The 16,195-nt window shown below is 46.1% G+C and overlaps 2 protein-coding genes and 1 long non-coding RNA gene across 4 annotated transcripts; 1 reads left to right on the forward strand and 2 right to left on the reverse strand.

Moving 5' to 3' along the window:
* Positions 1 to 284: 284 nt before the first annotated feature.
* On the forward strand, positions 285 to 2,609 carry LOC144383339 (uncharacterized). Its single transcript, XR_013450695.1, has 2 exons — positions 285 to 461; positions 1,996 to 2,609. It is a non-coding gene; the product is annotated as an uncharacterized LOC144383339 (long non-coding RNA).
* A 14-nt stretch (positions 2,610 to 2,623) lies between these two features.
* dennd1c (DENN domain containing 1C) lies at positions 2,624 to 11,658 on the reverse strand. Of its 2 annotated transcripts, XM_040185605.2 has the most exons (23): positions 11,517 to 11,658; positions 10,713 to 10,777; positions 10,034 to 10,077; positions 9,449 to 9,498; positions 9,258 to 9,377; positions 9,108 to 9,177; positions 8,946 to 9,026; positions 8,794 to 8,859; positions 7,693 to 7,746; positions 7,475 to 7,585; positions 7,132 to 7,232; positions 6,976 to 7,021; positions 6,740 to 6,841; positions 6,062 to 6,187; positions 5,765 to 5,866; positions 5,487 to 5,577; positions 5,359 to 5,399; positions 5,226 to 5,276; positions 5,092 to 5,139; positions 4,901 to 5,008; positions 4,650 to 4,732; positions 4,317 to 4,530; positions 2,624 to 4,230 (listed from the first exon to the last, which is right to left on the reverse strand). In XM_040185605.2, the coding sequence occupies exons 1-23, from the start codon at positions 11,531 to 11,533 to the stop codon at positions 3,262 to 3,264; spliced, it is 2,760 nt and encodes a 919-aa protein (XP_040041539.2). In that variant the 5' UTR covers positions 11,534 to 11,658; the 3' UTR covers positions 2,624 to 3,261. The 2 variants fall into 2 exon arrangements, with proteins under 2 accessions (XP_040041539.2, XP_040041540.2); XM_040185606.2 differs by lacking the exon at positions 8,794 to 8,859.
* Positions 11,517 to 15,809, reverse strand: LOC120824683 (tubulin beta-4B chain). The gene is made up of 6 exons (XM_040185607.2): positions 15,748 to 15,809; positions 15,302 to 15,662; positions 14,252 to 14,360; positions 14,059 to 14,169; positions 13,678 to 13,922; positions 11,517 to 13,579 (listed from the first exon to the last, which is right to left on the reverse strand). Exons 2-6 carry the CDS (start codon positions 15,356 to 15,358, stop codon positions 12,767 to 12,769), a joined length of 1,335 nt encoding a protein of 444 aa, XP_040041541.1. The 5' UTR covers positions 15,359 to 15,662; positions 15,748 to 15,809; the 3' UTR covers positions 11,517 to 12,766.
* Positions 15,810 to 16,195: the final 386 nt, after the last annotated feature.

Raw genomic sequence — 16,195 nt, forward strand, 5'->3', positions numbered from 1 at the left:
ATTAGACAAGGACAAATTGAATCGTAGGAATTTCTATATGGCAACATACTGTATGTGTATGATTATATATATATTACATATTGCAATTCCCGATGCTGATCAGTGGGGATGATATGTAGGATTATACAGACAGACAGACAGACAGACAGACAGACAGACAGACAGACAGACAGAGAGAGAGAGAGAGAGAGAGAGAGAGAGAGAGAGAGAGAGAGAGAGAGAGAGAGAGAGAGAGATATCCGGATCCGTTTCTGATTGGCGCAGACATGGCACGTGACGCGGCTCATTTGCATTTGGACAGGTAGGTGAGCGTGTGAGCAAATAGCTTCAGCTTTGCCACGATCACACCGACGCCTGACCGAATTAAGGGTTTTGGCGCTTCGTCCGAGCATCTTGCTTTGAACCAAAAGTTACATCCGGGACACGTCGGTCATCTCACCTGAACACTCAATGACAGACAGGTAACCTGCAAAAACCGCCTAATCCTTTCACAACACGATACCACGTAGCCTCCGTGTCTTTTTACCTGTCAGCGGTTTCACCTGTGACGTCACCGCAGCAGGCTCACCTGAGCCGAGACGGCACCGGTCGAACAGGTGTCGCAGGACCTGATGCGTTCCGCCGTGCGCGCGTTCATTTCTGACTTCTGATTGAAGCGAGCACAGCTTATTTAACACGTGGGAAGGCAATTTGTGCCTGGGGCGTTTACGGTGAAGGACACCTGCGTTGAGAGTGGTGTTGTCCTTTTGTAATGAATGCATCGTTGTGTTGCCGAGTTCCTTCTGTGGTTCTTATCAGGGTTTGCTGTTCATTCGTGTGGGTTTCATTCATGTTCATGTTAAGTTGTAGACTCATTTACACTCATCCCAATCACAAAGTGAAGGTGGATTAACAGCCCAAATCACAGATTCTTTGGGATGTTCAGCATTTTGGCCATTAACTATTATTTATAACTTAATTGTGTTTCCTGTACAACACCAGCCACCGCCTCAAAGAACCCCAAAGGAATAATTGTCATCTGTGCATGTTTAAAACGATGTATTCCTTTAATAAAATTGAAATAAAAGCAAAACAGCAAATTCCCACATTTGAGATCAAACAAAAAGTGACCAGACAATACGTTAATCCACTGATGGTTTCTGATGTAGTGTTTTGTGCTTTTAATCCACATTTCTTCTCATTCTACCTCCTCTGCCTTTTAGGCCCTAACTTTCAGTCTATCACCAAACCAGCAGAAATGTTAATACAATCCAATTTTGAGTGTAGATTAGAGGAATGTTGATCTTTTCATTATGATCTATCATTATTCCTGGTGTTTATATTGGACTAAGTTATCAGTCAGAGGTTTGGACACATCTTCTCATTGAATGAGAAAATGTGAACTTTGTACTGCCTGGAATGTCGAACGATTTGTCTTTATATTTTATACAAAGCTGGCAACTAAAATAATAATAAAAACAATTCTAGAGCAGCTAGTCTTCAACGCCTTGGCAAAGTGCTTTAGGTCTTGGCAGTACCTTAAATGCTATTCCTACATGTTTTAGCCGTCCCTCGGTCAATGTTTAGAGTGGATAAGCTCGCTCGCTCGCTCTCTCTCTCCTGGTATTCAAAGCTCCTGGTGTAAGATTTTCGGTCACTCATTAACTGTCTGCATCGAACACAAAGACACTGTGCATACCTGAGCTGATTGCACATGAGCTTTATAAATACTCTCTATTTCCTCAAGAAGGATGTGTTGGGTTTCTGTTTGGCAGTGACTTACGTTTTGTATTGTATAGGTCTGTTGTTTTCTGGAAGCATTGAATTTTTGTATTTTATATAGGAAAGAAAAGGTCCGTTTAGAGAATATATTCATTCTTGCCTGTGGACAAATGCACATTTTTACATATTCAGTCGATACATTGATTACGTGCAGCATGTTAATTAATCAATGGTTTTATCGAGTTATACGGTTACTGACGCCTTGGCCTGACCTGTGTGCAACCCCCTCCCCAGCTGGCTGTCACCATGGCGACGCAGGTGTCGATCCCACCTATAGTGTCAGTGTTTGTGTCCACCGTGCTGTCCCTGCTCAGCTTGGCTCTGCTGCTGCTGCTGTGTGTCATCAGGAAGAAAAGGAGGCTGGAGGGAAAATACAGGCCCAGTGCGGAGGAGAGGAAACAGGTGGGATCGCCGGGATCTGAAAAACCTGGCCTGCCTCTCCCGTTGCCCAAAGAAGAACGGCTCATATGATAGACATTGGGGGACCTGCAGATGGAAACCACCCGGGTTCTTTGATCTTGGTCACATCCAATACACAGATTCCATCACCGCAAGAAAGGAGGAAATGTGTGTTTCCGTGGTATTTTTGTTTTCAAATGAACTCACTCCATTTATTTTGCCACATTAAAAATATTAACTTAAGTATATTTTGTATTTGTACAGAGGTTACTATATTTTTAGTCTACCCTGGGTTTTATATATTATATATACACACGTATGATTTCCAGTAATGGGCATTGATTAAAACACTCATGCACTTTGATGTCAAGTTGAATTTCTAAAATATGAAAAATCATTTGTTTATTGTTAACAAGGTGTTCTGTAAATAAATCATAAATATGCACATCCTTTCTCTCCATTGTACTGGGTCATTGAACGAAGGTTCCTTTATTGGGCTTTTGAGTTATTCAAAGTGACGACTTGCCAGAAAATGCAACAATTATCCTCATTTGTCAGTTTTAGGTAATTGGGGCATTTATCTCACACACACACACAAACAAATATTTACGTGTGAGAAACAAATAGGCCATCATACGGTAACAGATATTCAAAACCGGTCCTCTCTGTTGGAAAACGTATTTATTTCAACCACACTGCGTAATTGCCTTAATTGTAAGTCCAATGCAAAAGCTATTTAATCAAGTAATATTCAGACGAATGAACAAAACTCCGCTTAAATAGTTGCAAAACCTTGGTAAGAAGCCGTACGTTTCCGTTATTGTCATGAAAATTACAACAGTGAGCCACACTGTTAAAGGCTTCTTCATTTCAAGGAACTCACAAGATTATTTTAAATCAGTCCCATATACACCGTCCTGAATACTCGGCTGTGCGCCAAAACCTTTTACTCCAGTTTATGTACCATTTGCTTCAACCTGCAGCGCCCAGCTGTTTCAACAAGTGACTAAATCTATCTGACACACTTTACAACAGACTTGCATATTGCTATTTTTTGGTGTTTTCATGTAATTTGTAAAGACAAACAAATGTCACCATCTTCTAAGCTTCAAATCGCTTCTTCAGTTCCGACACTTTTATTAGAGGCAGCTCTTCATCCTCATTCCCCTCTGAGCGTTTTTTCGCCTGTAAAATATTTGAGTCACATGATGGGAGCGTTTGGGCCGTGTCCCTGCTGTGAAGCTTGTTGCGAGGTCTCCCAGGTTCACACAGCTCCTTGGTCGTTGACTTCACCTGAAAGCCCTGGCTGTGCTCCTGAGACTGGAAGCGCACTGCAGCAGGAAGCACTTTAGGAGCAGAGGGGGTCGGTCTCGTCTCCCGCTCCTCCTCCTCTACTGCTTCTTCACTGCTCTTTTCCTGAGCTGCTGGAGGTTCAGGATTCCCGAGGAGATGTCGTAGCCCACAAGGAGATGTGGGGTTCAGATTGCCCTCCATAGCGTTAGGTTGGTGGGGATTTGGTATTATTAGTTTGTCTAGAGTAACATTTTTTATCTTCTCCTCCTGCTGATCTTTCCCCTCTTCTTCCCCCGCTTCATTTTTCTGTGTTACACTTTCCTTCATCTCTCGGCCCTCAACGACCTCCTCATTCGGATTTTGCTCGCCCTTCCTATTTCCTCTTAAGCGTTTGTCCTCTCGCTCCTCAGCAATTTCTTTTTCTGGGTCTTCTAAACTCCCTCTCTTTTCTATCCCCTCCTCCTTTGTCTCTTTGTCTAACCTCACTTCCTCAAAGTTTTTTCTGTTGTCTATTTCTTCTTCTTGGTTCCCGTTAATTGCTACTTTCACGTCTTCCTGGTCCTCTCTGACCTCCCCGTGTCTGAATTCTTGATCACCCACTTCACACACCTCCAGAAGACTGTCTGTCCCCTCCTGCTCTGATACGCTGGTGTCCAAGCACAGCCAATCAGAGTCTTCCGTCAGGTCTGACAGCTCCTCTGTGGTTTCTAGATTCCAGCTGTGGAGGCTTCCACTGCCACTGAGACTTTCCTGGCTCGGGTTGGGTGGAAAACGGCCCTAGAAAACACAGCTAATGTAAAACCAGAATCAACCTTTGTGTGTGTGTGAGCGAGAGAGAGAGAGAGAGCTTCTCATTTCCATACCTTGGTAATATAGTCATGGCTGTCCGGTCCAAACAGATCCAGGCTGCGTGTCCCGTACAGCAGGCCTCGTTCCTGTGAGCTCCGGGAGCTGAGCGTGTCAAAGATCTCCCCCAGCAGATCCATCTCCTCCGGGTCGCAAAGCGATGAATCGTCCCCCTCCTCTTTGTCCTTCTGGAGCTCAGAGTCAGGCTCGACTGCCGGCTCAGACTCCGCTCTGGAACACAGGGATAAAAAACAAAACAAGAAAAAACATGCTGCTTATTTTTATGTTTTTTCCAGCGTTTTTTTTTTCTCAAAAAGCCCTCTATCTCTCAGCCTTTCTCTGACTCTCACCCTGCCCATGTGTCTCCAGTATCATGCACGTCTTCCTTCTCTCTGGGAGCCCTGAGTTTGTGAACAGGACGGCGGGGACGAGACTGACACGAGGCAAGAGAGCATAACAAGCGCAAAGGGATAGAAATCAAGCAAAACAAGAAGAGAGGATTAGTGATTAGGAAGAATGGTGTGGATGGTTTCTGTTTCAGTGTTATGTAGAATATTAATTTAAAAAAATAGATATGGGACTGTTTTCCGAAAGATCTCACCCTCCCAAAGTGTTGTGTGATTGGCAGGCGGTTCTGTAAGCAGTCGGATTGGGCGCGACGGTGCGACACAGATCCTCCCCTCTGAAGGGTGTGCTCTTCGTTGTGGGCCTAAAAAACAAACAAACCTCTTTTATTACAGTGAAACCACAGGAGAGCTAAATTCAGTTGTACCATCATGAACGCTGGCCCACCTTATGCATCAGCAGGTTTTTCAAACCAGACTTGGCGAGACCTTTGGCCTGGGGGAGATTTTAGTCATCGTGAATAGAGGCGTTTTGGTAATGCTGACCAACCACCCAGTAAAAACACCGTGGCTGGCACTCACCCTCATGTTTGCTTTGGACTTCATGTTCAGGATCAGCGCTCCTCCCCCTTTCTGTAAAAGGCACAGGTGACTTTGTGTTGGACCTTTTAACACTAACCTCCTGTTTCATTGGGGTTAGGAAGAAAGAACTTACCTTTAAATTACCGACTAACTGTTGATAGGATTTGCTCCTACCTACAAACCGGCAGAAACACAAGAGGACATGTGGTAAGTGAGTGATGTCACACACACTCACACATATGCACGGACGCACAAATGCACCTCCAGCGGTTTCACACTTTAAGATCTCCTCCTCAAACAGATCATCTGGTACTTTGTCTTCGTTCAGAATATCCAGGCGGCCATCAATGAACTTCAAAACAAAACAAAATATTTCATTATTTATTATATATTAGAATATTTATCAAGGTCGACATCTATTAACAACCGTTGACATTTCCTTTGACTGTAATGCTGTGCTCAACAGGCCTCTATCCAGTGTGTTAGTTACACCATTTGTCCAGCAGAGGTCCCTAAATAGCACCAAGCACAGCGTGTACCTGTTTGAAGGACTGTAAATGAATGGCACTTTGTAGGAACTGCCTCATACTGGCAGACTTGTGATCTTGAAAAATCTCCTCACTGAACCACATCTCACCATCCTGCAAAGAGAGATATTGCAAGAGGCCCAATATCAGGAAATCATTGAGTACCAAAAATGCATGGCGCTGTCCATAGAATGACCAAATTGTTTGGAGATTGAAAGTTAAAACAATAAAGTAACACATCATTAATTGTTTGCTCTACGGTTTTCATTTTTATAATAAGAAACAATAATAAGCTTTTTGAGGTCTGACCTCTTGACCCCGCAGCGCGTCCCTGTAGCCTCCAAACAGCAGAGCCTGAGCTTTCAGGAAGGCCCGAGAGACGCCACAGCCCGGGGACACGGCCTGACGCTTCAGACATGCCTTCAGCCCGGACATCTGGAGACATGCGTACATTTATATCAGTGATATAAATCAAGAGCAACTGCTACTCCAACACTATTCGAGTAAGAGAACATGAAAAATAAAGAATGTGCTACAGGCGATGATTATGCATTTGTTAGATCGGTGATGGTACAGAGTCTATATTATATAGAGTGACACAACAAACGAGGGGAGATCTGGTAAAATCCCTTGACCATTTAAAACTTTTAAAGGAACATTTCCTGAAATAATATAACAATAAAGCTTGGTTTCCATCAGAGGAACAAGGATGTAAAAAGGCTGCTCCCTGCTCTTAGTTCAACACTTTCTGGCTACGAAGGTACTTCGGACAGCGTTTTAGATGCTGGTTATCACTGATTGAACTTGTATGTGTACACAAGTTATTCATTAAAGTAACCAGGTGACTGCTTTGTTTCCTTGTTTGTTCACGTCTGTTATGAGTCTTATTTCTTTTTAACGTCACGGTTGCACAGATGCGGTGGAAACCAAACAGGAGTATATAACATTAATCTTCATTTATTTCTATTACAATAGGCGGTTTATTACCACATCTGACGGTATCCTTTTCAGGTCCTCAAAGGGGGTTTCCAGAGTGTTTGTGTCCACATTTAGAATAACAACTTCCTCCAACCCCCGACTCCGCACCTTCTGTTTGACAGACACAGAGACACACTGTGATGTGATGTTGGTTCAGCCTTGTGGTTTTGTCTGTGACAAACCTGGTCTACTAACAGGTTTGGTAGCATTTGAGTATCCGTGGACGGTTTCATTCAGTAGTTTACCTCAGACAGACTGGTGTGGACTCCTATCAGGTAAGGCATGGGTGCACTGCAACCAAATAGAAATAGGTAAATCTGTTACAGACATAGAGACAGATGGACACACAGACAGGTGGATAGATGTGCACGGATGCAGATTTGAACAGAAAGACTTCTTACCAGCAGTAGTCCAGTAGATGCGGTGGCAGGACGGGGATGAAGATGTGTTGCCAGTACAGCGGGTATAAGAGAGCACTGAGTGCATGCACGCAAGCCGTCAGCTACACACAACACAAAAACGGACAGTTTTTTAAATTCCATTCAAGCCTGTCTGTGTAGTTGGCCGTAGGACATGTGGCGGCCAATTGGTTTTTCCAAGGTAGAATAATAAAAGAACAGTTTAGCTGCACTGACTTTGGTTTCCAAGTAGTTGCATTGAGCACAATACGGTTTACAGGTTAAGGGGAGTTTCCAAAAACAACAAAGCCCTACATCAATAGAAGAACACAAACGTGTGTCTTACAGTGCTGAGTTTGCTGGAAAAGATGAGGATGCGTCTCTCAAACAGCATGCTGGCATAGAGCTGGAGCAGGTTGCCCACATCCACTGCCACGATCAGCTCTGTCAAGTTCCTCTGGTGAACCCACAGACACGCGCATACCGGTTTGAGTGGGCAGAGTGGACAAAACTCCAGCGGCTGCATGACACACCAAGCCTGGGTTTAGTTCAGTGTACACTCACATTTTCAGGGATGGACGGGAGACTTCCGGGATCCGGAGCAATGAAGTATGGAACCTGGACAAAATGAAAAAGGAGACGATGCGCTATAAAGAAAAGTGGAGCAAATTGAATAGACGTTGCCTTCAACGTTGTGCAGTCACGTGGGCATCACAAGATCACACCTACGGTTTCATTCCAAAATTCTGTACCAATTTTGATGCAAAATATTGTGTGAGCTACTGTCATACTTAACTTACTTACAATGTTTAAGATTGACACGTGTTTGAAAGTATTTCTGGTGTGTTTTCGTTCAATGCCTTTACGATCAGGAATTACCTACATTCACCGTCGTTACACTTTATCAGAGCTCTATCGACTTATTGATAATAGAATGACGCATTAAAAGAAGCATTAAACTAGACTTGCTCTTATCCAAATCAACCAGCATTCTATTAATAACATCTTTAACCAATATTATCGATTCTCACACCAAAGAAACATGTGAACGTGTTTCCAAGCACGGGATTTGTTACTTTGGAACGAAACTCTTAAAAATATAACAAACCACAAGATGGAGCAGGTTGATTTGATTTGTCCCGAGACAGAACGTCTGTTGTTGGGTGAGTACAATCATGGTAAATGGTAAATGGCCTGTACTTGTATAGCGCTTTTCTAGTCTTCTGACCACTCAAAGCGCTTTAACACTACATGACATCATTCACCCATTCACACCCATTCATACACTGATGACAGGAGAACCATACACAGTGACACCTGCCATCAGTAACTACCATTCACACACTGTAGTCGCAGCTACAGGAGCAATGGTGGGTTAAGTGTCTTGCCCAAGGACACAACGACATGCGGGTTAGCCGGGCCTGGGATCGAACCCACAACCCTCTGATTGGAGGACGACCGTGCTCCCCACTCACCCACAGTCGCCCGGGTTATTTGTTATGGATGCACACATTGCACAGTCACAATGAACGGCAGGCGTTAGTGCAAATCGCGTTACGCCATAAAACATTTTATTAGAGGGGTGAATGACAAGTTCTTAGTCCACACAACACAGGGTTAGCCATCAAGCGCAGACAGCTTACGTTTTCCGCCTGTGGGACTCACCCCCTCTTGTCCCCTTTGGTGTCCGATAGGATGGGACACCTCTGTGCTGACCAACAGCTGCCCTCCCTCAGAACAAAACACAACAGGCTCACCTCTGACAGAGAACAGCCTTAGGGTGGAGAGCGACACCTGCGGGATAATTTGAGATTTACCATCTGCAGAGTGACGGATCCAGCTGCTGGAGGTAAGGGCTGCTGGTAGAGGGCGGCCAGCAGGGCTGTCGTCTCACGGGTCTGGTGAGGACACGACGGCCGTCAGGTCAGTGATACTCATGCCGTGGGTTAGAGATAGTGGTGAAGACAGAGCAACCTCACCTGTCCTTTTGTGAGGAAATCAGCCAAGTTGTTGAGAAGTTTGTAAAACACTTCAAACCATGGAAGGTAACTGCAATCAAAATGGATTTGAAAGGGCTCACATCATGACGTCAGACAGCGCCCAGCCGCCCGCACACCGTGCACACGTACCTGAGTATGCAAAGGCAGGTGTTTGTGTTGTTGGCGAGACGGCAAAACCCGAACCGCTGGCATCCCTCAAGGTCGGTCAAAACAAAAGTAAAGTGCTGCACGGCCACTCGCTCCCTCGCTCTGCGCAGATGAATGAAGTGTGAGGTGGACATATTTAACTGGGGGGATTCAGTTAGAGCGTTTAGACTCACCTTTGAATGTCATACGGGAAGCAGAACCTGGGGGATGTTTGACAGGACTCCTGCAGAGAGGGAACGTTGTGCGTGTGTGATAAAAGCTCATAACAAGTCTAGAGATCCACAGTAACACGCGTGGCTCTGAGACACCAACAACGTCTTCACAATGACCATGTTAATGTTACATGTCGTCATCACTAAACATTATCAATACATCAAATATTGCTAGTACATGTGTGTCCCTTTTCATACGATGTAACTCACAAGTAAATAATTTAAGATAAGAGCAACCTGGATGTAGTACATTTGGATAACAATGTTGATAGTTATTAATACTTTATTAATTTTATTTTGAAACTTTTAGTATTTGTACACATTCCAACTTTCTGCAGCTGCTGCAAAGCAATTTCCCCCCCTGGATAAATAACGTTGCATCTCATCTGGTCTTATATAAGCCTTGCTGAGATATTTCAGTCTGAACCAACAAATCAGCAAACATTGCAATCCAATCGCCCCACTGCTGGCACGGATTAAAAAGCCTCCACAGAGAAGTCAATTCACTTCAACGTGACAATACGTCCACAAGCAGGAGACACGGACCTCGTCACTGAAGTCCTCTGGAAACTGGAACAGAACTCCAGGATCTGCCACAATGAAAAGAAGAAATGAATGGACTTCTTGGGCAATATAAAAAACAAACTGGATTTTACAAAGCCACAATGAGGGAAGTAGAAGGATTAAAAATAAAAACATAACACATGGGTAATTTAAATAAATCTCTCAAGTCAATAAAAAGCATGCAGCACTGTTAACCCCGTCAGCTCCTGCCGAGCTGCTCAGTCCGTCAGATTATCACAACACGCTACGATCTGCTTCAGCAGTGTGGTTTTTCCGATCACATGACAGGATGTACGAGCAACACGGCTGAGCAGAAATACTGTCATACATATACATACATATATATATAATATATATATAGAAAGTATGTTCATCTTATTATTCCACAACACCAATTCGTTTGTGTTGCTTTTTAGGTTTGAGGCAAATTTCAGATGTTAGTAGACAGTAATATTGGATTTGTGTTTAATGCAGGAAGAGGACAAGAAGGGGAATGAATTCACAGGAAGAATTTGAGGAACGATCTTTTATCAACTTCTCTGTTGCTGGCAAATTACTATGTGCATGTAAACAGTTTCAGAACATGCAACACATGTTTCCATTGTACTCCACAGAGGCTGAAACACCGGGAATCACAGAAATACTACATCGGCCCACTCACCTTTGTCTCTGGCTACGGGGCAAGTTGCTTCAAAGAACCAATAGAAGGTTCGCTCTGGGTTTTGTCTGACGGGAAAGAGAGCAAAGCACTCGCGTGAGACTCCGAGCCGACCAGAACACATCGATGCTGAGACATTCCAGGGGAATCGGCCCAACGTCTTTTGCGTGGCTCAAATAATCATTTCAGGTGTTCTGTTGAAGACGAATGCAGACTGCGGTCTGTCTGTTACAGACAGGTATATCAACACATGCCGGGATGAAACGTATCAGTCATTTCTTTCTGCTGTACTTGTACTCCACTACCTTGCAGAGGGGAATGTTCCACTGGTTCACTCCGTTAAATTGCACATTTAGTTTATTACCACAAAATATCAATCGGCTAAAAAACATGGTACTTTTTTTTATAGATGAGACTACCAAGCATTATAGAAATGGCCCGTTCTTCATAATAAGCACATTTACTGTTTGTACAGTGATGATTACAGAAACATTTTGTATGCAGGGCTTTCGCTTATATTCAACACTGTTACTTCCACTAGTTAACTACCTTAACATTTTATCCCCCACTGGTTGTGACTACATCAAAATATTCAGTTATACTCAACTTTAAACCACACGCTACACACACAGATGAACGCTTTCAGGTTTCACACACTATGAAGAGCATGCCAGCTAACAAGAGGCAGCAGAGAGCTGCAGGAAACTTCCTGTGCAGTTGCGAGAGGAAGTAATGAAAACCACAAGAACAGACTGCCGGCCAGAGTGGTGATGAAACTTATAAAAATAAATGAAGAGCCCAACTTACTTCAGTCTGGAGCCCATGCTGCCTGGATGCGGTTGTGTCCATGTGCTTGTTCAGGAGGGCGGAGGTCTGCAGCAGGTGTAGAAGATGAGAGTCACACCTACGCGGACGCAGGCAGGCAGACAGCAGTGGAAGCAGCAGTCTGCCAAATCAGCGCAATCGGAATGACAAAACGCTTCCTGATCTCTGTCAGTATGTGTGTGTGTGTGTGTGTGTGTGTGCGTATGACGTCTGATATGAGACCACCTCTCCGAGCTCAGCACTCTTATGCACTTCTCAGAGCTTCGTTTTCCCCGTTTCTATGGAAATGTCTCGCATCTTCTCGTCTTTTTGGAAAATACGCAGCAGTCAGTTTAAAGAGAAAGCCGTGAAATGCAAAAAGGAAGATTTGCATTTGAGAAAATGTCCACTCGGTTCCTCCACGTTTGATCAGATCTTTAACTCATCTATGCATAAGAACCACTACTCCCTTTTAGAGCACAAGTCACGGGAACAGCGGTCAGCACTCAGATACTCAACCTCGTTTCAGGGACACTGAGGAGCTTCAAAATCTGGTGTTTGTTCTTTCTTAAAGTAATGGGATGTGTCATAAAGCCTTTGGTGTGTCAAGTATCTTATTGTAGGAGGCATCATGTGGGCTTCATGCTGACAGAAGCACTCAGCCTGATACCAGTGACGCCCCCTAGTGGTGCTCACTGGCACTGCACAATCCGTACGACTCCATTTTAGTTTCCTTCCTACTGTGACAGCGAGGTGAAATCATTTTTTTGCGATTCATTTTGACTGAACAAGTGTCTGCAACACTAAGTAATCCCTTTCCATCGTGTGCATTTCATTCTTCCATTACTACAATTCAATGTATCACAGAAGAAAAATCAAGCAGGTATTTTTTTTTCCAACAAATTTATTACAACCAATGCCAAATTTGACAAGTGATCAAATTTGCGTTGTACGGTTTCATTGAATACTTGGCCCAGGTACTGTTTGACTTGTAGTGATAAATGAACATAGACAGAACGCTACCAACAAAAAGCACAAGCACGGTTGTGTTTACTTCTATATGAACACTGTGAGCTAATAAAGTGTTGTGAATGCTGCCGGCGCCGGAGGAACCGGGGCAGTCGGTAAGAGAAAGAGAGGGAGGCAAACAGAAGGATTACAGAGGAGTCAGAGAAAGAGAACAGAGCATTAATTGGACCGAGGGTTGGATGGAGTTGTGACGAGTTGACGAGAATGACGAGCGACTCCTCGCTTTAGGCCACCTCCTCTTCTCCCTCCTCCTCAAACTCGCCCTCCTCCGCGGTGGCGTCCTGGTACTGCTGGTACTCGGACACCAAGTCGTTCATGTTGCTCTCCGCCTCGGTGAACTCCATCTCGTCCATGCCCTCGCCGGTGTACCAGTGGAGGAAGGCCTTGCGGCGGAACATGGCGGTGAACTGCTCGGAGATGCGCTTGAACAGCTCCTGGATGGCCGTGCTGTTGCCGATGAAGGTGGCGGCCATCTTGAGCCCGCGGGGAGGGATGTCGCACACGGCCGTCTTGACGTTGTTGGGGATCCACTCCACAAAGTAGCTGCTGTTCTTGTTCTGCACGTTCAGCATCTGCTCGTCCACCTCCTTCATGGACATGCGGCCGCGGAACACGGCGGCCACGGTCAGGTAGCGGCCGTGGCGCGGGTCGCAGGCGGCCATCATGTTCTTGGCGTCGAACATCTGCTGCGTGAGCTCGGGCACGGAGAGGGCTCTGTACTGCTGGCTGCCTCGGCTGGTGAGCGGGGCGAAGCCCGGCATGAAGAAGTGCAGGCGAGGGAAGGGCACCATGTTCACGGCCAGTTTGCGCAGGTCGGCGTTGAGCTGGCCGGGGAAACGCAGGCACGTGGTCACTCCGCTCATGGTGGCGGAGACCAGGTGGTTGAGGTCTCCGTAAGTGGGCGTGGTGAGTTTCAGGGTGCGGAAGCAGATGTCGTACAGAGCCTCGTTGTCGATGCAGTAGGTCTCGTCGGTGTTCTCCACCAGCTGGTGGACGGACAGTGTGGCGTTGTAGGGCTCCACCACCGTGTCGGACACCTGGAGGGGTCGAAAACACACGAAAGTCAAAAAAGGGGGGGGGCATTTCAAATAAATTTAAAAAACCACCCGTCCGCAGCGTCGCGTGATCACTATACCTTAGGAGAGGGCACCACGCTGAAGGTGTTCATGATGCGGTCGGGGTACTCCTCGCGGATCTTGCTGATGAGCAGCGTTCCCATACCAGAGCCGGTGCCACCGCCCAGCGAGTGTGTGAGCTGGAAACCCTGCAGGCAGTCGCAGCTCTCAGCCTCCTTCCTCACAACGTCCATGACCGAGTCCACCAGCTCGGCTCCCTCTGTGTAGTGGCCCTTTGCCCAGTTGTTACCGGCTCCGCTCTGGCCTGGATGCAAAAGGTTGCCATTTTTAATATTTAAGCCTCATTTGTCAACATTTTTTGGTTTGTTGTCTAACTCAAATTCTTAATATATTAAATTACGCTCATATGCACAAGGTGCGTTAAATATATGATCATATACCAAAGACAAAGTTGTCGGGTCTGAAGATCTGTCCGAAGGGGCCAGAGCGAACAGAGTCCATGGTGCCTGGCTCCAGATCCACTAGGATGGCTCTGGGCACGTACTTCCCACCTGGAACAAACGCATGTGTCAAAACGTTTATCTGAAAGGAAAGGAGGGACCATGAGAACAAAGTGGTTTTAACGGTCCTGACCTGACGCCTCGTTGTAGTAGACATTGATCCTGTCCAGCTGCAGGTCACTGTCGCCATGGTAGCTTCCTGTTGGGTCGATGCCATGCTCATCACTGATCACCTCCCAGAACTACGGATGGGTTGGAGGGAAATATCACCGTTAATGAAAATTCACATCACTGTTGAATTTATTTTTTTATTTATTTTTTTGGGGGGGGGGGGGGGCAGAGTGAAAAAACACTATTCGGTTTCAACAAAGGCTGTTTTTAAGTGCAGAATCACGGCAAGAAATTTTTTTTTTTTAAATGTAAGAAACAGAAGGTTGATGAACAAATAGTAATTTAAGATTTTAATTAAAGCAAACGCTTCCAGCATATTATCCTCTTATCGGTTTGGATGGTCAGACAGAAAAAAAAGGGCATCAATGGTTTGTAACGGCCAGTCATTTTGGTTTTTTATAACGATTTAAAGGAGAACTGGCGGAATCGTGCCGGTAGTTGCAGGCGCAGAAATATATCATCATCCCCTTAAACCCCCGTAACTCTCATTTCAAATGATGCTCAACGCATTTACTTGATCGCAAAGCGGCCAGACGTCGTGTATTGTCGCCGCAATTCAAAGACGACTAAATGCGCGTTTGCAGAGGAAAACGAAGTGCGTTGCAGCCCCGGCTGCGTTTGTTCGTTGTCTGAGCCGCACCCCTCTTCTTCTTCTTCTTCTTCTCCTCCTCCTCCTCCTCCTCCTCCTCCTCCTCCGCGGGCAGACACACGCAGCTCAGGGGGAGCTGTCGTTCATTTAAAAATGGCATCATCTGGTGGGTGGCGGGGGTGGGGGGGGGGGATGTCTCGGCGTGCCGCCGCCCCGTCCTGAAGGATGCTATTGTACGCGGTGCCACCAGCCTTTGCGCGGCGCTGACCTATTTAACGTGTTCCTGCGGGGAAAACCGCGGCCTCTTTGCGGCCTCGACACAATGGCACCGGCGAGCGTGATTTCACGCACACGCACGCACACACACACAAAAGAGCAGTAAACGGGGTCGATGTCATGATTTAACGTCGACGGGTCCCATACCTTCGCTCCAATCTGGTTTCCGCATTGGCCGGCCTGCAGATGCACGATTTCACGCATGTTGTCGCTGCGGTGTGTGTCCGGGGGTCGTGAGACGAGGAAGCTCAAGTGACGGCGGGCTCTGGTTCTTTCGCGGCGGGGTGCTGGTGCTCCGGGTTCAGGCGACCGTCTGGATGAATGGCGGAAGGAGCTGTGGCTGCGTAGCGAGCTCTGTCTCGCCCTTCCCTTTTAGTTCGCGCCTGCGCAGTTCGGCCCGTTGCTGCGGCATGACGTCATCTCCATGGCAACGGGAACCGGGCACGGCCGGAATAGCGGCCCTGCCCGGGCCGCGTTGTTGAGGGACCGGCTGTCGCGGGATTGAAACCTATGTGAGGCAACGCCGGAGGGATAAACAGCCGGGATTAACTCCTTGTTAAGGGCCCGACGCGCGGGGTTAAACGAGCACTGACGTCAGCGTGCGGAGGGGTCGATGAGTACGGATGGATCCCGGGCGTGATGGCGACGTGTAGCCCTGCAATCACAATTAAACCGTGGAGAGAGACTATAACGACGATGACATCCCAACTATGCATGTTACAGGCTTTTGAATCAGTTGTGATACACGTTTTTGTGTCTGCATGTGGGCTTCCGATAGTCATTTCCTGGATGGGAACAGTGTTAGCTTGAAATGGATTCATTTATGTCATGCAGTGACTTGCAGAAAGGCCTAATGTTAGCTTGCAAAAATGTTTTGTTCCTACTTTCCTCTGGAATTGCACATGTCCAAGATTCAGTGCTCAGCAGAGAAACTTCCTCTGGCTTGGCATCTGTCCACATCTGAAGGCAAACGTGTTCGAATGTGCTCCTCTCTGAGATGCTTAACTGCCCAATTCCAAAAGGGAAATAAAGGATGTGACC

The sequence above is a fragment of the Gasterosteus aculeatus genome, chromosome 9 (genome assembly GCF_964276395.1).
Source record: "Gasterosteus aculeatus chromosome 9, fGasAcu3.hap1.1, whole genome shotgun sequence".
Classification (NCBI taxonomy): domain Eukaryota; kingdom Metazoa; phylum Chordata; class Actinopteri; order Perciformes; family Gasterosteidae; genus Gasterosteus; species Gasterosteus aculeatus.